The sequence below is a fragment of the Triturus cristatus genome, chromosome 8, assembly GCF_964204655.1.
Source record: "Triturus cristatus chromosome 8, aTriCri1.1, whole genome shotgun sequence".
Lineage (NCBI taxonomy): Eukaryota > Metazoa > Chordata > Amphibia > Caudata > Salamandridae > Triturus > Triturus cristatus.
The window spans coordinates 472,466,158-472,487,634 of NC_140591.1; the positions used below are offsets into that span (position 1 = coordinate 472,466,158).

Here is a 21,477-nt window from a genome sequence, read left to right on the forward strand (position 1 = left end):
AGAAACGTTTCCGCACTATGCATGCGTCTTTTAGTAAAAGATGTGTCTCTTATTCTGCATGTTTAGTTTTGTGTTTACTCTGTGCCCACAATTAGGCCTTTTCGAATCATTTCTTTTCATTAAGGAAGGGCCCCACGTAATGTATTTTACATGTGTACAATATGTGTAATTGTCTTGCTAGGAGCAATCAAATAATCAAGGCATCAGACTTTATAAAAAAATGTTTAGAAGTTTCTTTACTTTGAATACTCTTTTGATGCACTTTCTGGCCTTGGAGGTGAGCCTCTGGTGTAACACAAATTAGCACAAATAATGAAACTAATATGTTCATGATAAAGTAGGATTCGCCTTCTCCATCCTGTTGAATTGCATTTAAATATGAAAGTTTTGTTTCGTGATGCATATTAAATCCAATCCCTTGTCATTGACCCAGTGACATTAATACTGTCTGGACAACAATGTAAACGTTTTTAGTAGCGAGCAGTTTAAAATCTGAATATAGCAATCAGCAACTGAAAGGCGACTAGTTAACTCTTATAACCTGGCGGCCATGCTTCGTTTTGCGACGTTTGGAGAAGAAACCTTTTTTGTTGAAATCTGTAGATTATGGAGCAGATAGCGAAATATGTGGCAAGTGCAGTAAAATAATAATAATTGCTAACAAGATGCCGAGACAACATACTCCTATAATTCTGACATTCCAGGTATATTTTAATGAGGAAAAATACATGCTTGTAAATGAAGCATCACTGCCCTCTACTGGCTAAACCTAAATCAACATTGGATTAAAACGATGTTCATCAGATTTCATGCTAAAACAGATAAAAACAAGAAGCGCGAGCAAAACGGAGAGGCGGAGCGAGGCGCGCGCGCTTGGGAGAGCAGTCTGCTCTTTTTTGAAGCACACACTCGTGCTTGTGGCGCACCCCTGCGCGCTCCCGCAAGGTGTATGCCACCACAAGGAGTATGTGCTTGGAAAAAGAGATGCACGACGGCTAAAGGTCTCCTATGCAGTGCGTGAGCACTGCGTAGGCGAGACCTAAAAAGGACTGAAAATTTCCTTTTCTCCATGTATTGTGAGCAACCCAGCTGGAAAAGTCCTGTCATGAAATGGAGCACCAACTGAAAATCCCCACACAATTCCTTTTCAAAGACTGTGCATTACTAAAAGCCGTAAAGAAGACACAAAGTACTTTCCCTGGACAGTGGCGTCATTTGTCTCCAACATTTCTGGTCATGGGTCATGAATGTGTCATATGGCAATGGTATTTGCAAACCATTTCTAGAGACATTGCCAAACAAATCACGCAAAAGAAACACACCCACAAGGAACATCTGCATCTGTGATACTTTTGTAGGTGCCCCATTTGCTAGGGAACGGAAAATAGTATTATGCTTCACAAACTCCAAAGTCTGCACATTAAAAAACATATAACATGTAGTGGAGAGGAAATACTACAGGCACTGGCAATTCCAATACGTCTGGCTTGCAAATGTACATGCCTTTTGAGTCACTTGTGAGTTTAAACACTGAAAAAGTCATCATATACCATCCTTGCACTCGTGTAGGGGTGTGGAATTTCTAGAGCCTGATTGCCCAGGACATTTTGTTTGGGGTCAACAACATATGTCAAGTATTATTTTCTTCCCTGGACAAGAAGGCTCAACCCCCTGCAGAACTGACCCTTTGACAATCAGCTTACAGTGTTCATTAATGTTTTTAGTGTTGAATCCCTTCAAGGCCTAATGCCACTTCCAGAAGGCCTAGCTTGGGAAGACGTTTTAAAAGGCTGCAAGGCCTTGGAGTGCTGGGCTGATAACAGCGGCCCCCCTCTAAATATCCATTTGTTTATTTTTCAAACAAAGTATGCAAGTTGCAATGTCATGCTCAGCAGGCAGCGTTTTTAGGCATCTCAAATGCCAAATCGTTTTTAACACTTTGCTATCATATTGCCTGTAATATCTGGATAAGCCCTGTTTGGCAAAAGGCGGGAATAATAAACAACTCTTACTTCAGAACATGGTACAGAATGGCAACCAGACATTGACAAATCCTCCACGGAGTGAAAAGGATGCCTCTGAAATGAAAAAATGTATTAAAAACAACAAGTGTATTCTAGAGTTCTGGTCTCCCGAGTAGAAAAAAATAAAGTAATTTGACTGCTTGAAGACTAAACTCCTAATCCTGACAAAAGCCTGACTGTAAACTTTTTTTTTTTTTTAAAGAGATGGCCATTTTTTTCAGTGCTTCTGTTCTGATGTGAGTTTTTGTTTAGGTTCACAATTTTAAGGAGCACGCTTTAAAAAGAGAAGATATATACATGTGTGGAGTTTTCAAGGACAAGCCGAAGGTTATAAATCTGGGAAGGATCCCTTGCTGGACGAGTAGATGCATCGAAATTGTGGTATTTTTCCATTTTAAGCTGTTGACTGTAACGTGAATATTAAGATTAATTTCATGTAACAAAATTTCCCCTTCAACAATATTATTATTGTGTCTATCTTTACGATAACAGATGATGCATCATTCAACACACAAATTAAAGCTACATATCATAAAAATATTACCCGAATTGACTTCTTGCTCTTTACTTTCACAGGTCAAGGGACTGTCATACAGGTTCAAGTAGATTTCGATCGCTGATCGAGCAGCTTTAAAATAAAAAGCATGCTGCCTGAGTACATCTTCTAATCTCAGGAGATCCACATAGGCACGCAGGGTCATCTTTCGCATGCAGTATGTATGGAAATCAAACTGATCATCCGTTATCTCAAAAAAATGCTGGAAAACAAAACAAAAACATAATTATTCTACGATAAGCAAACAAAACACATTTTTATTTCCCAGCATAGTTACTCCTAGAAACAATAGGTGTCATTTTTGCACCGCAACATAGTTCACTTTTGATTTCTCAACATTTGCATTTGGCTTTATGAAGATTATCACTACTTATAGATGAAGGGACAAAGAGCTTTAGTATGAAGAATGGGAGCGTTACTCAATTTATGCCAAGACATTGAGGATAACATTATGCAGTATTGGAAGGGAAGGGTGTAAGCTCATCTCTGATTGGTCAGGCTTTGGCCATGTACAAAATTATGTGGATTGCTACTCAGTCCTAAAGGGAAGTACAGTCTTTTATAGATTCACAGGCTTGTATCTTCCGTCTTGGAGGTGGGGTTCCCACTGTAATTATAAGTAGCAGTGTAATAGTCTTTAATCTAGGTCTATTATAATTGTACTTTCCCTAAAGGATTGAGCAGCAATCCACATCATTTTGTACATGGCCAAAGTCAGACCAATCAAACAAGTTACTTACCTTCAGTAACAATATATCTGTAAGAGACATATATTAGTGATAGATTCCTTACCTTAGAATTACCCCAGGCATCAGACTGGATCCGGAGAATTTTTTCTTCAGCAGTACCCCTACGCGTCGGTAGGTGGCGTCGGTCGACTCTACATTCGTCGTTGGTGTCATGATCGCTGGAATGACGTTGCGGTATCTACTTACACGCCGCCCCTGCTTGCTGATGTCAGTTCTTTACAAGACATTCCACGCCAGAAGCGCAGAGCCATGCAAGACACTGACCACTGGTGCACAAAACTAGGGCCCTGAAAGTGAATTAATTACTCTAGAAGTCAGTTCGCAGAATGGGGAGGATGGGTGGGGTGGTAAGGAATCTATAACTAATATATGTCTCTTACAGATAGATCATTATCGAAGGTAAGTAACTTGTTCACCTGAAAGAGACTATTATTTATAGATTCCTTACCTTAGAATAGATACCCCAGCAATACCAACCCCGGAGTTGGGTTTGCGAACCAAGTTCACACCAGAAAGTCCTGGAGAACTGAACGGCAAGGAAGCCGTCTGTCCGGACTGGACTATCCAGACAGTATTGTCAAGTGAACGTGTGCAGTGATGTCCACGTGGCTGCCTGGCAGATGTCACTGAGCAGAACTCCACATCCCAAAGCAGTGGTGGCTGCCCTCGCACTGGTGGAATGGGCGTCCAGTCCTACCGGAGGCTCCTTTTTCGCCAAGGAATAGCAAATTGTAATGCAAAGCACGACCCATCAAGAGATGGTCTGTTTTTGGACGGCCAGATCTTTCTTGGCGCCCACATAGCCAACAAAGAGTTGATCGTCCACCCGGAATTGTTTAGTGCGATCCAAAGAAATGATAACACACGTTTTGGATCCAGACAGTGGAGTCTCTCCTCCTCCTTGGAAGGATGCGGGGGTGGGAAGAAGGTGGGCAAAGTGAAGGTCTGTCCTATGTGGAAAGAGGTAACCACTTTGGGAAGAAAAGTCTAGTTCGGAGGACAACCTTGTCCGGATGAACAGCAAGGAAAGGAGGTTTAGAAGACAGAGCCTGAAGATAGCCTTTAAGAGTGCCCAGAGCAGAGCCCTGCTGGTGCAAAGAAAGAATGAAGAGGAGAACCTCTGAGAGAGGAGCAGAGAGGGGATCCACAGCCTTTGCTGTACACCATGCCACAAATTTGTTCCATCTACAGGCGTATACCGTTTTGGCGTCTAAGTAGATACTGCGACGTCATTCCGGTGATCATGACGCCAACGACAAACGCGGAGTCGACCAACGCCACCTACCGACACGCAGGGGTACTGCTGAAGAAACAATCTCCGGATACAGTCGGACGCCTGGGGGTAATTCTAAGGTAAGGAATCTATAACTAACAGTCTCTTTCAGATAGAAAGGAGCTTGCACACTTCCCTCCTATGCAGTGGCTTCACACCTTAGATTTCTGAGCATGAGTGGAAAAATGACTCATGCTTCCAGGTAAGAAGAACACAGTAAGGTGAGTGACTGGCCGGGAGGTGGGTGGGCCCATGTGAATCTATGAAAAATATCAATACTCGAGAACTACAGTGTAGAGGTAGGTAACTTGTTTCTTCTCCAGTATTGAATTTTTTAAAGATTCTCATGTTTGTATCTGAACAGCGAGCAGTATACCATGAAGAGACATCAATAAAGCTAATTGCGAAGGTGGGCAATAAACCTATAAGTGTATGCATACACAGTGTTCAGAGGAAAAAACAAATATTGTCAATAAATATTAAGGGCTGACCTTATTTAAAAAGCTTTTGAAGCACCACCTGACCGACTGCTGCATCCTCATTGTTAGCGGCTTCTAGGCAATAATGTTTGGTAAAAACATGCGTGTTGGACCATGTGGCCGGTCCGCATATATCTGTGACAGCGGTACTCCTGCAAACAAGGCAGCTGAAGTTGCAATGCTTCTGGTGGAATGTGCACTCACTTTGGATGCTAGCGGTCGTCCTGCTTTTTCGTGACAGAAACTGATAGCTGCGGATACTCATTATGCTATAGTGGTCTTGAAATTGGCTGGCCATTTGAAGAGGGCGCAAAGGCTACCAGAAGCTGGTCTGTTTTTCTGAAGGACTTAGTGTTTTCCAAGTAAAACTGAAGGCATCTTTTGACATCAAGTGTGTGTAGTGACTTTTCCGCTGCACTTGATGGATTCTAAAAAAAATTCTTTAGGACAGTCGGTTAATTTAGGTGAAATTCGGTAGGTACTTTAGGTATGAACCTGGGATTGGTACGAAGGATGAGACTGTCTTTTTTGAAATGCATATATAGCTAGGGTACAGTAAAGGCTTGTATTTCACCAACACGTCTGACCGACGTAAGAGCCAATAAAAGCTCAATTTTCCATGTGATATGTTTGATGTTAGCTTTGTGGATTAGTTCAAAAGGCCATCTCATTCCAGATCTTGGAAATGTGCCCCCACATCCGTCCATAGGGGCATCCATTGTCATGAAAAGAGAAAAGACTTGGGGTTCCGATCGTGAACAAGCAGCCTAATTTGAGGTTTATTGTTCTTGACCACTATTGCATCGCAGACACCATTTCCGGTGCTAGCTGTACAATGTCAGCGAACAACCCCTTTTCCTGTGTCCATTGCCTGTCCCGTTGTTTCTGCCGCGGTCTCATGTACAATCTGTAGTGCGGTATAAGGGGAATGCAAGACAATTCCCAGAAATGATTTGTAGATTCTTACTGAAACTGACCTTTTTTGTGGAAAAGTGACTGCCAGTGTGATCTTTTTTGTTAGACTATCTTTGGTTGCAAACACTTTGCATATGATGGTATCTATGATGCCTCCCACAAATGTTATTCTTTATTGAGGAGTTACACAGGATTTGTCTTTATTTATGTGAAGGCCCAAGTTTTGGAATAATTGCATGCCTTGGCTGAATTCTTTGCAGCCCTTGAAGAGTGAACATTTATCAGCCAATCGTCAAAGTACAGGAATATCTGCTGTCCTGTCCGTCTTAGATAAGCTGCAACTGGTGCCATACATTTGGTGAAAATCCTTGGGGCAGATTTTAGCTCGAATGGAAGAACCCTGAACTGATGAGTTTCCCTGCCACCTCGATCCTGAGATATTTTTTGTGCCTGACGTGAATGGGCATATTAAAATAAGCGCCTACAAGATCCAAAGATGTCATGCGTCTCCCTTTTTCCATAAGTGAATGACATCCTGCAGTGTGATTATACGAAAGGATATTTGTTGAGCATTCGAGATCCAACACCAATCTCCATTTTCCATTCTTTTTTCTATGGAGAAAAAAGTTGAAGTAGAAACCTGTGTGTCTGTTGTGTTGGGGAACCTCCTCTATAGCTCACTTGGCAAGCGGGGTATAAATTTCGTCTCTTAACATCGAAGGAATTGAGGAGATCTTTTGACAGGTGGATGGTATGGAGGTCTCTAGAGAAACTCTAGGGTGTGACCATACTTTATATTATCCAGGACCCACTTGTCTGAAGAGATGGATGTCCAATTTGTGAAGCAGGCGAGTAGAGTGTTTTTGAAATGCGATGGAGGTGAAGGCATTCAAGTGATTGGTGATACTTTGTAGTCACTGTTTTCGGTAAGAATCCTGTCCTTTTGTAGCAGCTGCAGCATGTCTTCCTGTGTACCCGGGGGAAGTGGAAGCCTGTGAAGGCCTTTACGGTTGCGAGTACTGTTGGCAATATCTAAGTGTTTGTTGATGTAGTGGCTGGTATCGATAGGATTGATATCTCCCACGAAAGGAGTATTGACCCCGTCCCCTACCACCTCGATATGAAGTGAATCCTTTGAGGAGGTGGGGGTGGGTTGCTGAACATGGGGCCACCGGATCTTTTGATCTTCTCAGTGCCAACTGCATAACCAAAGAGTCTGTCTTAGGATGACCTATCAGGCAGGCTGGAGAGTTCTCTGGGGCTTTATAGCTTGTTAAGCTGTGTTATCACCGCGATTACTGTTGCAGGTCTCTTCATGACCTTAAGGCCTTAATTCCAGATGAAGTCTGTGATTGGTACTGATCGTACTGTGTCCTTGGTAGACTGTTTAAAATCATATAAGAAACAGTCTGTTTGATGGAATATCATTGTAAGGTTGAAAAGTTTTGCAGCTCTTTCTAGAAGCGCTTGTAACCCTCCAATGTCATCAGGTGGTGAAATAGCGCCTAAAGGGGATGGATAAGCAGATATGAGGGCAATATAGTCATCAAAATCATCGTCCACAATAGTTGTTAAGTCGTTCAGTATTTCTCAGTTTTCTGTTTCATTGTCGTCATCCCCTTGATCCATATAGTCACCATGGATAATGATTGCCTCTGGTTGTTCTGTGTGTGTTATCTTAACCTTTCGCATCCTCGGTGTGGGCTGGTGAGATATGGGTTCCTTCTGCGGAGCTGGCCCTTCTGGTTTAGAAGATGTATCTAGTTTAGCAGAAAACCTTTTGTAATAATCATGTAACCTTATGCGAAGGTCTGATACTAATCGCGCTGGTATTTGCATTTTGGGTTCCTGTGGATGTTGCTCCACAAAGGCATCCTCAAAATTCTCAAATTCTAGGAGTTCCTCATAGTGTTTGTCTTGTTGAGGTCAGCCTAAAAATGAAAATTCACCATACATGTAATGCGATTCCTGATCATCAATGTCTGACTACTGACATTTTACAATAAGTTGAGATGGACTGGTGTATCCCTAAACAATCCATCATCATCCGCTTCATCAAGAAAGACGAGAGGTAGAAGTGGTTTAGCAATCAGACCTCGTAAGAATAATTTCTGTGGGTACAATAAAATGACAATTCTATTTGGGATGGTGCTTTTTGGCTATCCGACACACTACTTCCAGATGTGTGGCATCACGCTGGATCAATGGATCCAATGTGTATCAATTTCAAAGAAGGAAACCAAAGCACTCAGTCAGTATTGAGAAATAGTATAAGGTCCAAACAGAAAGGGCTTGCATTACACAATCAATTTCTTTATTGTAGATATAGAAGATTATGTTCTCTTCGGTACTTTCATAAATCCTTTCTTCGGAAATGGACAACAGCTGACACCCGTTTTCGTCACAGTGACTTTTTCAAGGCTTTGCTAGGTGATGTTGATGCCGATCAAGATCCATATAGCAAGACCCATGTGTAGTGGATAGGTATGCTCTCTGGAATGGCACCTCCATAAATTGAGATAAATACTTAACGGAACACAAATTAAAATGTAGAGAAGAAAAGATAGTCCAACGTGGTGCGATAGTGCGGGTGAGGTTTGCAGAAGGTTCTGTGACGCTCTACAGAAGTACACTTGAAAGTTGTTGTGAATGTATTTATGTGTGTTGCTTTGAGGTGGAGAGATCACCCACTCCCCAAGTGGATGACCAAAATCACCCAGTTTGTACAAAAGATTTGTTTCCACGATCTTCTTATTGTTCGTTTCCTTCTCTCCCTCCATCCTACTCTCTGCTAAGAAAACTGTTTGAGGTACAATCTTAAAGAAAGTCTTGAGGGAGGGGGTAACCTTTAATTCCTGTTTAACCTTCCTCTTTTGAACAACAATCTTCTATTTTTTGTACTAATTACTTTACCCCCTTCCTCCTCCTCCTCCTCCCTTTCAGCCCCTTTTACAGTCTTGGTTTCTCTTCCCTTACCTCCCTTCTCTCTCTATCTTTCTTAAAGGATCTCGAGAATGTGGGTGTGAAGGCAAAACTGGGGGAGATTTGACATTATCTGTACATCCGGTACTGGAGCAGGGACTCACACTCTCAGACAGAGCCCCCTGGGACCGGCCCACGTTTGACTCATCCGGCTCACGTACGATTGCGTCCAAAGCCTCTCCTGCACGCTGCGAAACTCCTCTCCCGGGCAGACCTTCCAGCCCACTGGCTCCGTGACCCCCCTTCCGCCGAAAGGGGATTCTGGCTGCCGCGCCTCTTCCCTTTCGGAGCTCAAGTGCCGCCCTCCCCCACTACTGCTCCGCTACCTCCTCCACCCTGATGCCGAGAGCACTGCCTCTGCCGCCGATTCCGAGCAGCCCACGCTGGCTCCACGTCTCTCTACCCGCAACACAAAACCGTCTCATTAAACACCAGCGGCAGATCCACGGTAAGGAAAAACGATGATATTCAGATAACAGGAAACAGGAAAAAGCTAAAAAATCTAAAGCGAGGTTTGCGGGTCTCCGTGATTACTCTGACTCAGTACTTGCTTACTGAGGACATGACAATAGCTGTTCTCTTAACACTCTGGCGGTGCCTCCGCGACCTGCTAGACGCTGGCCGCCATGTTCTCCTCCCTCTACAGCACACTCTAATGTCAACATGTATTACATAAGTCACAGATATCAACAATTCTTGTTTTTCTTTGCATTTGTTAGGTTTATTCTCATATGTTCTTTTTTAGTTCTTTTTTTAGCCTTGTTTTAGCCAGCACATGTTTCATCGCCCATGGCAGGTGGCCGCGACTTCCTCAGGGCTGTTTCGTCAGTATGGTTAGTGGTATCTTTTAACCGGATGTAATTCCGTCCCGGTTTCCCCAAATAGTTCCTTGTCTTCGTTAGTTTCTCTCTCCCAATCATGTCAGTATTATCCTTTATTATTGTTTTACCAACTTCCGAGTGTTTGCTCATGTAGTATTCCATCATCCCAGCGAGTACACTTTGTCCAACAGGGTGGGCTGTTTTCTGTGGTAAGAATCACAGATCTTAGATGAAAAGAAGGCCAGGTCACTGAATAAAAGATATATATAAGAGAGAGAGTAGGGGCAAGAGAGAGTGAGTGTAGGAGAGAGAGAGTGAGAGAGAGAGAGAGAGTGGGAGAGAGAGAGAGAGTGTAGGAGAGAGAGAGTGTAGGACAGAGAGAGTGTAGGAGAGAGAGAGTGTAGGAGAGAGAGAGTGTAGGAGAGAGAGAGTGTAGGAGAGAGAGAGTGTAGGAGAGAGAGTGTAGGAGAGAGAGAGAGTGTAGGAGAGAGAGCGAGAGAGAGAGAGAGAGAATATATATGTATGTATATATATTCATATAATGAGGCAGGTCCCAGGTCCTGGCGTCAGGTTGTGGTGGAACTATGTGTCGTCCCAGACTAAAGGAACATGTAGAAAATAAAGATAAGGTCACTATTATATAGTGCTGGAGACCATGGTAAGCTCCTATTTGTCGCAGTCTTGTTCCTCTGCATCTCAATGCTCATCAATGTCTGATTCCTGACATTTTACATTAAGTTGAGATGGACTTGTGGCATACCCAAACAATCCATCATCATCCTCCTCCTCCTCCTCACCTGCATCACCCATTTCAAGCAGGCACACTGGTGGCAATTCTGGTCTCAAAACTGGATCGTTGATGGCTGTCGACGGTCATCGTTAGATAGACAACGAGAAAGGTTTGGATTGAATGGACGTCATCTTCACTGTGAGTGACATCGGCGTCGACGGTGCGTCCGTTGGTGCTACCTTCAATTGTGTCGATGAAGGCATACGTAAATCCTTTGTCGACTATAATGTTGCCATCGACGGGGTTGATGTCAAAAATACTGTACTCTTTGACGAGGCGGAAGACATCGTTATCGTGGGTGTCGTCGCCGTGGACAGTTTCACCGTCAACGGAGCCATCGCTGATTTTGTGAACGACTTGGATTTCGGTTTCCCTGATTTTAGTGAGGCAATTTCTCTTATATCTGTTAAAGCCTTTTCAAAAGGCGTTGAGGGCTCTGAAGCAGACACCCTTTGTCCCTTTTTCTCCAGAGGTGTTGGTGGCAGGTGTTTTTCTTTGACTGACTTTTGATTTTCTGTCTTTAGGATCTTTTTTGGAGGTTCAGATGTACTTAATCTTCTCTTTCCTTTTTTTGAGAACCTTAGTCTTTTGGCAAGGTTTGATATTTTCCTGAGCCTGGAGTTTTTTATGCCTTTTTCTTTTTAAGCCATAGTAACAGCCTTGCTTCTCGATCTTTTGACGTTTTGGCTGAAAAAGTTCTATAATATTTTTTAGGCTTCTCGTGGGGGTGCAGGCAATATAGGCACTCTTTTTGAGGGTCATCCGAGAACAGTCTCATCTTCCCACAAGTTGTGCATGTTCTAAATAATCCCTTCTTTGACCCTTCTGACATGATTGCAGACTGTGCCAGATGAGAGGGACACAGGTTAAATAAAATGAAGAGTTCACCTGAAGGGAACTGTCCCACGATACAATCTGCGAGGAAATAACTGAGCAGAGCTCAGGGAGACTCTTTCCGCAACGTGGGGTAATAAATCCAAGGTGTGAAGCAACTGCACAAGAGGGAAGGGTGCAAGCTCTGCTCTGATTGGTCAGACTTTGGCCATGTACAAAATGATGTAGATTGCTACTCAATCCTATAGGTGAAATACAATTATAATAGACCTAGGTGAAAGACTATTACATGGCTACTTATAATTATGGTGGAACTCTGACCTCGACGACGTAAGATACAAGCATGTGAATCTATTAAAGATTCAATACTGGAGACCACTTGTTTTAATCCGATATAAAATGCTGAAGCTCTATATTCAATGGCTGAACTAGGAAGAGAAGCTTTACCACATGAACTTTTGCATAAATCCAGAGCAGAAAATGAACTCACATTCTTTTAATTTGTTACTTATAATTAAAGGAAGGGAGTGTTAGTGCAGGTGCTGAAGAAACAAAGATTTGTAAGCCACATTTTCTCAGTACAATTAAAAGTACGAAATAACATCAGAAAATCCAATCTTTGGGTGTTGTATGGCCATTTGAAACAAGAAAGGGATCCATACACCAGACAGCTATTAAAGAGTCAGATTATTTCCAGGTTGGTAAAAAAACAGAAGGAAGTGGTTCATGTATCTCTCAATCTATGCTGTTATCAGCACATGATGCTTTGTAAAACCAATGATGCACTTATGAGGAAGGGAGAAGGTTAAACCTTTTTTTGTTAGATATATCAAGGCCCACAACATGAGCTTTCTGTATTAAAGTCACTTGGCCAAACAGTTAGGTTTCATGGTCAACTTCCAGTTGCATAAAAACAATTTTTGGGTACATACTGGCAGATTGAAGCGGACAGCAGAAAAGAAGTTATAGCTGTCAATTAGAAAAGGGTCATAAAATAAAATGATACATAACCAGCAATTCTTAATGGATAATGGGGAACAAATTATGAACCTCTTTGTAACCCGAGATGAAGCCTTACCCTAGAAGTATTATGAAGTAAAAAAAAAAAAACACTCCAGGAAGTGCATAGTCATAGGAGAGTCGTCTTCTTGTGATAGAGAGGTACCCAAATTGATCTCCATTACCTAGTAGGAAACTCTGGTTACTTGTCTATTTACTTTATAATAAACTGAGTGGCGGTATGTAGTGCTTTCTTTTCACTGCATCCTCTCTGACTTGTATACAGTAATACTTCATTGCGGCTATGTACTGCAAGTATGCAACTAAGAAAATCCAAAGGATTAGATGGTTTTCTGACAGAATTTGATCAGTCACTCTTAAATATGTTGCGACTTTAATTTGATTTGTATAATAAGATACTGTCAAAGGAGTTGGTTATCAATTACATGGAGAGGGCATGGATGATGTATTCCTACACAAGGTAAGGATTATTCTGGGGGCGTGGCCAAGCAAGATGGCTGACAAGATGTGCTCTACGGAGCTCCATTGTACTTTGCTCATATCCTGCGTAATACTCCCCGATCATAGCCTGTTTCCCTTCAACGGAACAATTTGACCTCCTGGGATCCTGCTATGGCGCCTGATGGTGGTGGCAGTGGCACGATGTCCGATTACCAGACAGCGGAGTGTGTCCGGTGGCCTGCAGAAGCGACCGCCATGCAGCTCTCTCCGATATCCTTGAAAAGCTGCTGCCTGCCTCGGCCCAGAAGGAAAGGGTGTAATGCCTGCACCCAGTACTGGTGACTGCTATCGTGGACTGTTTGCAGGAGACCGAAGGGTCCAGACACTGCTGCAGGGAAACCGTGTGGGCGGCAAGCAGAGTGAGTCCTCCTGCTGATTGGGATCCTGGTGTAGTTGCGTTGAGGCCTACCTAGGGAGGGTGCTTGTGCCCAGCCGAGACCCCATATATGAGTGCTAGCCTGGATGTGTCAATTGACAGAGAGCCGCAGCAGCTTCAGATGGACTTCACCTGGGGGCGGCTTGCCAGCAGTGCTATTTGGGGGCAAGCGCTACTACCAGAGGACGCCTGGGAACTGGTGCTGCTTGTCTGATGGTTAGCGGGGCATCTGTGAAGACAACACTGGGCGGGGCAAGTAGACGGCTCACTTCGTTTGACGGGGGTCGCAGGTGAGACTCTCCTACCGCAGGACATGAATGCATTCCCTGGTTGGGAGGAGGACTGGCAACTAGACCTTTCTGACAGACTGACCTCATCGACCCCACCCGGGAGAGGAGCCTTTGTCAGGGAAATTCTTTATGGCACATGAGGACAGCACATTGCACTGAGGTGCACAGCTGGGTCAGGTTTCTTGCTTGCTGATGACAGGTTGCTTCCTTTGCTAGAGTCTCTCTAGGTTGGAGTTGGTAGGAAGCTCCTCTGGGAAGAACTTGGGTAAGAATAAATCGCTCCGGCCATCCCAAGGCAAAATAGACCATGTCGCACCGGGGACTGCTCAGCCAGACGAGAACACTGATAATGAGACGCATAGGGCCTCGGTGGGGTGGGTAGGGGTTGGGGGGCAAGTGATGGACAGGGAGTCGTCAAGGGTGGAACTTCTGGCAGCTATTCAGGGCTCCAGAACGGCCCTGGAGGGAAATATTTACACTGTCTCCATAGGTTTAAACTTTCTTCTGGCAAATCTGCGCATGGTAGCCGAAAAGGTCCATGTAGCTCAGGAGTGGATTGAGGACTTCCGTGTAGAGGTTGTAACCCTCAGATTGAGTGGTGAAGATAGCCACAGTGAACCAAAAGCTACAGGACAGAGAGGAGAACAGCTAAGGGTTACTTGCGTCACAACAATCACATGCCGGGGTTTCTGGAAGGAGCAGAGGGTTCCTCTGAGGAACTATTCCTGGAGGACAGGATTCAGCATACCCTGAGTCCGTGCGGCTGGACCACCAAGTTCTGTGTAGAACGGGCGCACAGGGATTGTATTTTAAAAGCTGGTGGAGAAGTTGGAACAGTGCACTATGAAAATCACAATACAGCCATTTACCCAGATTACACACATGCAGTTCAGACTCCTATCCTTTTATGGAAGTAAACAAAAGCTCAAGGCTATGAATTTCAGGTATAAGCTTTTCTACCCTTTGCGCCTGCGAGTCTTAGCAAATGGAAAAAGCCACTTCTCTGAACACCCAGAATATGTTTGGGCTTAGTTGAAGCTCTGGGACAAAGTACCCGTGTAAAGTTCAGGCATGACACAGAGCCCTCTTAAGAGGTAAGGCCGGTGGTCCAAGTGGACAAAGCAAAACCAAGGGTGTGGCGAACTCTGCATGTGCTGGTCCAGGAGGATGGCACTATGCGGACTAAGGGACTGCCCTCCACGATGGGGAGTTTAACTTCCTGAGATGACTGTGGAGGGAGAAGGCAGGTTACACCAGTGAAGGCAAACGCAAGCAAAATGCCCTCAGAAACCACTGGGATTTGAAGGAACCATCACACAGATCTACTCAAAACTATGGAGAGACCGCAGATACACACTTACTCGCTCTGGCATTAAACTGAGCCAATATTCATGTGCGCATTCCACACTTGCGACCCACTCATGCGGGGCGTTCTGGGGTCAGAACCATCCTGATGGCATGCTGGCAAAACTGGCATTTGGAGGTCTTTTCCTTTCCGTTATTCTTGAGGGGATAGTGGCCCTTATGAGGTGCTCGCTGAGGTAATGCAGGCTGGGTGGATGTGTGGAGAGCATTACATCCGACACCCAAAGAATAGTCCAGTTACCCACTGATGCATGGCACCTATAACAGGTTAGACCGCTTCCTAGTGCATGGCATGGATGTGACTCGGCAGCCTACTGCCAAATATGTGGGTAGATTCTTATCTTATCACTCCCTGCTCCTACTGAACTGGTTGTGGGGGGCGAGGGTGGGGCCCATCTCGTCCTCGAGAACGACACCCGATATACTGACAGACATTATATGTCTGGCTGATCTCACTACTGCACTCACTGCTCATATTAGGGGCAACTGTGGATTCACGACAAGGGAGAATGGTGATGTAAGTGGTGATGAGATGGATACGTCTGATCAAGGTTTACAGAATTAAAACACAGTTGCAGAAGGAACTTACAGCACAGCAGACAAGCAGAGGCCCAAAAGTGAGACACAGAATCTCCACAGGTACAACTGGAGGTATTGCCCGCAAAACATACCCATGGCAACATATGGGACAGACTGGACAAGTTAACCCTTAGGCCGTATCGAACAAGTTACTAACAAATTATCCTGGTCTTTAAACCCACTTCCCCTACTGTACAGCCTTAAACAATTTGAGACTAGACAAGAATATAATAATTCGTATGGCTGATAAGGGTGGCAACCTAGTAGTCATGAATAGAATTGATTAGTGTGAAGAGGTCAAGAGGCAATTAAGTAATGTGGAGTGTTACACTAAGATAAGTGGGAATCCCATGCAACAAATTGGAAGATCAATAACGGAAAGACTTTATTCTTAGAAAGAATTAGGTTTACTAGATGAAGCTGAATCGATCTAAATGTAACCAATCCCTCCTACCCTTTCACATACACTTTGCTCAAAGTACATGAATCAAGACCTAATCCGCCAGGGAGACCTTTAGTTTCCAGTATTGGAAGCATAACAGAGCACTTATCTGAATTTGTGGACTTGTTCTTAAAACCGTTAGTTGTTAATTTACCATCTTACATTAGGGACACAATGGACGTTTTAAATAAACTACAGGATATGAAGTGGGAATCAGGAATGAGTCTAGTGACATTGGATGTAGTTGGGCTGTATACATGTATCGACAATGAAAAAGGAGAACAGGCACTGAATCATTTTTTGGGCAGTCGGAGTGCTAGTTTATATGATCATTCTAAAATGATTCTAGAAATTAGTGCGATGATATTAAAGAACATTTATTTTCTGTCCCAGGACGAATGATATCATCAGATTAGGGGAACAGCAATGGGTTCTAGGTTTGCTACATCTTATGCCAACCTTTTTATGGGTTGGTATGAGAGGGAGCGTGCCTGGCGCAGAAAAGCCTCAAAGTGGACAGACCAGATCCTATTTTGGGGGAGATTCATTGATGACATTTTGGTAATTTGGCGAGGCTCTGAAATAGAGTTGCAGGAATATTTTGAATATTTGAACATTAATGACTTCAATGTAGAATTTACCATCAAGAAAAAATTGAATTTCGAGATGTAGAATTGTTCGTGGAAGGGGAAGCTATCAAGAGCAGGTTATTTAGAAAGACAACGGCTACCAAATTAAGAGCAGACAGTGCCCACCCAAAGGGAGTCATTAAGGGGATTCCCTTTGGTGATATGGTGTGAATTCGTAGGAATTGCAGTAAAGAAGAGGATTTTAAATCAGAACTAGACAATTTATAAAGGAGACTTAAGAATAAAGGGTATGCTAATGAGGATCTTCATCGGGCACGAACAAGAGTAATGTCCATTAAGAGAGAAACAACCCTCATACCAAAAGACGGATCACGTACGCATGATAGATTGGCTTTCGTGACCACTTACAGTGCACAACAAGACAAGATTTTTAGAATACTGAACAAACATTGGAATTTGCTCAGGAGAGTACCGGGACTGACGGGATGTATTGGAGATAAACCAATGGTAATCCATAAAAGATGTCAAACCATAGGGAATTGAATAACTAGGAATTATGTAGTACCATTAAAAACAGTTGGGGGAAACTGGTTACCACAGCAACCTAAAGGTTTCTATGTATGTGGAATATGCAACATCTGCAGTCTGGGCATTAATAAAAAAAGTTTTTTCATACAATACCAAGAAAAGTTATTGTATTAACAAATGTATTAATTGTAATAGCACAGGGGTAGTATACGTTATCATATGTGCATGCAATAAAATTTACATAGGTAGCACCAAGAGGATTGAAAATTAGGATTCAGGAACACAATTATTAATCAGGACATGAAATCTCCTATTTATCACCACATAAAAGAGAAACATGAGTGTGATACAAATTTTAGTTTTCATGGGATACAAAGAATTTGCCCTAGAGCGAGAGGTGGAGACTGGGAACTATCGATTAGAAAACAAGAGGCAAGATGGATCAGCAGATGTAGAGCGGTGATCCAGGGTTTGAACAGCGATAATGAATTGCATTACTTTTTGGAGTAAAATTATTTGCAACGAGTCCACATAGAATGGTTGTTATGTAATAACATATGTGGGTATCCATTCCTTGCTTTTCAACCTGAATATACTGAAATAAAATAATACAATTGATTTATTGATAGATAAGAATAACAGTTTACTTATATGAATTATTTATAAAAGAAGTCAGAATCTGATTTGATACTTTAAATAAACAGGAAAGACAGATAATGGAAAGGGAACCATAAATATATGTCAGCGGATATTAAGTGACACCAAAATGTATTTTGGAACTTGGTGTATAAAAGCTACATGGTTTGCAATTTATATAGGGATATTCGGTTATATGAACGGAATTTTTGACGATAATATTGAATGAATAATATGATTAGTAGAAACCTGGTCTTTAACATCTAAGTTAAGCATGTAAAAATTGCCAATTGAGCAGCGGCTCGCTCTGAGTACGACCAATGAGATGGTAGGTGAAGACCTCAAACCGGAATGGTAATTGGTGCACAAAAAATTGAGAAAGGATGAGTAATAAATGGTGGAGATGCGCCGACGATAAAAAAAAAACTAACTTTTTTTGTTTTCTTGGGTGATTAGTTGACAGAAGTAAAATGGACCAATAGGAAATGAGGCAAATGATGTGGACCAGTGAGGGAACGGTAAATGAAAATCTTACATTAAAGATGGTAATGCGCTGAATTTGACCGGTTCTGAAGAAATTTTTAACTGTTGAAGTTCTTTCATGACCAGTGAGTCACATGTTTTATATATTTTCAAATTAAATAGGGAATTGCGATTGAAAACATAGAAATAACTAATAATAAAGGGAAGAAACGTGTCAAAGATAGTAATTGAGTGGTGACTGGTTCACGGAATGAGAAGTAGGACCAATGACAAGCGAGGCATATTATGCGGACCAGAGAGGGAGCTGCAATTCAACATTAGACTACAAACAGGAAGTGATATTGGTAGCTGGCTGGGGATTGGTTCACGGAATGAGAAGTAGGACCAATAGCAAGCGAGGCATATGATGTGGTCCAGAAAGGGAGCAGCAAACTAACAGACTACAAACAGGAAAGGACATTGGAAACCCGCTGGGGATTGGATAACTAGTCTATTTAAAGTGCAGGACTTAAAAGCGCTACACCTGATTGGTTCAGAGGAATTTTAAATAGAGGAAGCGAATTGTGACATAGCACAGCGGGATTTATCGGACCAGGCTGGCGAGGAGAGAACTTCCTAGAGGAGCTCCATATGCTAATAGAAGGTGAGCAAAGGAATAGAGATAGGCGAGCTCTGGGGTGTTAATAGAGATTTAAGTTAGTTTATTAAATATTGGTTATTTTTTGTTTTCGGACACCAACCCATCAAAAATAAAGATTGTTAAAAATGACATCTATGGCTGGTAGTCAAAATAATAACGAACTCTGAGATTTAATTAAGAATAAGGTGAGCTAATGGCTGGATTTAGAATTAATTAAAAAAAATTCAAACTGAGCTAATAGTTATATCTTTATTTTCTAATATACTGAGGTAATTGCAGTTATTGATATCAGCAATTCTCCATTACAGAATTTAGGTTGCATGAAGTTGGAACACAGCATTGGAACTCCAAATAAGAATAATAAAAAGAAAATAATTTAGGTGAGAATATTTGGATTGTAATAAACAGGGCTATAAGAAGCGTGAAGGGTTGTCACATGTATAATGATGTGAGGGTGGAGGACTGATCTGATGACAAATGTTTTTATTAAATATATTGGGTAAAATAACAAGAGAATTAAAGATAGTGGACCGGCTCTTTGAATTAAGGAGGATGGGTGCTACCTTTAATACCGAATTAAATATATCATCGATAATTGGAATCAAAATCAGCGATATTTCTTTTTCAAACTAATTCAATATGGTCAGCCTGATCAACTTGATATTCAAATGAAATGGGTAAAAAAACTATGTAAGGTGAATTCAAATTGGAAACATTTTAACATTTGGATCGAAATAGAATGTTATATAGGCAGACAAATTGAGAATGCTATTGTAGGTGATTTGTTAGGACACTGTTACCTATTTCACAAATAAGGGGAAACACGTGTGCTATAAATCTTAGATTGTTCTATAGGCAGAAGGAATAGAGCACATTTTATCAACAGTGTGGTACTTAGTTTGAGTTCGAATATTTTAATTTAATGTAGAATGGATTTTTACTGTGTGTTTTCTTTAAACAGCCCTGATGATGTCCCATGGGGGACGAAACGCGTAGGCTGGCTGTATAGAAATTTCTGATTGATCTGTATTGTGAAGATATTGGAACAAGTGTCAACTGAGATGAATAAGTGTAAATAAAGACAAGTGAACAATGAAGCTTGCATTGGAACTTGGATTATTTATGGACTTTGAAAACTATTTGTGGAGAAAATTATAATAATTGTATGCTCCTTCTGTATACATTGAATAGTTGCAGAACAGCCCGCAGGGGTCTGTGATCACTCTCATCCCTGTCATCTACTTCAAAGTGGCAAAGCTTGTGGGAACAGCGAAAAGCTAATGACAATATAGTCAATGGTGGAGATGTTCCTGAAAGTTGGAAGAGGGTGCCATTGTGGGTAATGGACTTCTTAAAGGGACCGCAGAGACTAGCCTGTGACTGTCAAGAAGACTCTGCAGAGGTGCAGCCTCTGTGGGAGGCCTGGAGTGTTTGGAGGCTTTCCCAAGGCCCTGTTGTTGAAATCCGCAATCATTATGGGGAAGTGGGAGATGTATTTGTCTAGTAGTTCTTCGATTATGGATGCAAGAGTGTTTAGGTCCTGTTTTTTCTGATGCAGTGCAGGTTTGGCATAGCAGTTGATTAGCAGCAGTCGGATTAGCTGGAGAATGCTCTTCAGCGCATTGATGAGTAGTGCTTAAAGTATAGGTGACTTGGTGTTTATCTCGGTGGCCTCTATTTTTCAAGCGTTTTTAATGAAGATGGAGAGTCCGCTAGATGGCTGGCCGAAGATTTTACGGTTTGCTGCTGGGGTGTGAAATTCATAGTATCCTGTGACCTGCACTGTTTCAGTGGCCCACGTCTCCTCAAGGCATAGAATGTCTCAGTTGTAAAGGTAGTCAAAGGCTGAGTCGGCCTCTATGAGTTTGAGGCCTGCCATGTTCAGGAAATGATTGTTAAATGTGAACTGCGGCCTGCCTCCCTGATATTTTTGCATTGTGTCCTAATGTTAATAGCATTAAGAATGCTGTCATGGAGGGCAGCTGGCCGATGGAGGCTGATGTACAAGTTCAGTACGGATGCCATGTTACAGCCTGAAAAATATTCAGGATGGGCAAGCAGTGGTAGCAGCCTTTGCCCTGGTAGAATGGACCCTCAGACTTTCTGGAAACTGCTTCCTGGCCAACACGTAGCAGATCATAATACAGATGACTATCCACCTGGAAAAAGTCCTATACTGCACAGTCTGCCTTTCTTTGACTCCACATAAAATTGATTGTCCATCCAATGGTCTTTGATCGATCGATGTAAAAGCTCAGCGCTCTTCTGGGGTTCAAACAATGGAGTCTCTCCTCCTCTTTTGAGGGGTGAGGTGGAACAAAGAATGTCAGAAGTGTGATAGACTGTCGGAAATGAAAGGGTCAAACCTTTGGTAGAAATACCACTCCAGTCCTCAGCAGCAGTTTGTCTGGAAAGAAGGTGTTATAGGACGGCTGAACTGACAGATAGTGAAGTTCTCTCAAGTGACGAGCTGACACTATCGTGAAGATAAATACAGACTTCAGGGTCAGAAGATGGACATGACAGCTGTGTAACGACTTAAAAGGAATGCATGTAAGAAATGTACGGACCAAATTGAGGTCAAACTGTAGCTCCACTAGCGGG

The 21,477-nt window shown here is 42.5% G+C and overlaps 1 protein-coding gene across 1 annotated transcript in view; it reads right to left on the minus strand.

The window, feature by feature from the left end:
• The window catches only part of NAA16 (N-alpha-acetyltransferase 16, NatA auxiliary subunit), a 597,575-nt gene that overhangs the window by 100,227 nt on the left and 475,871 nt on the right, over positions 1-21,477 (minus strand). The window contains exon 14 of the mRNA XM_085621946.1: positions 2,569-2,782. Coding sequence (XP_085478072.1) covers positions 2,569-2,782 — 214 coding nt within the window. The remainder of the gene's footprint in view (positions 1-2,568; positions 2,783-21,477) is intronic.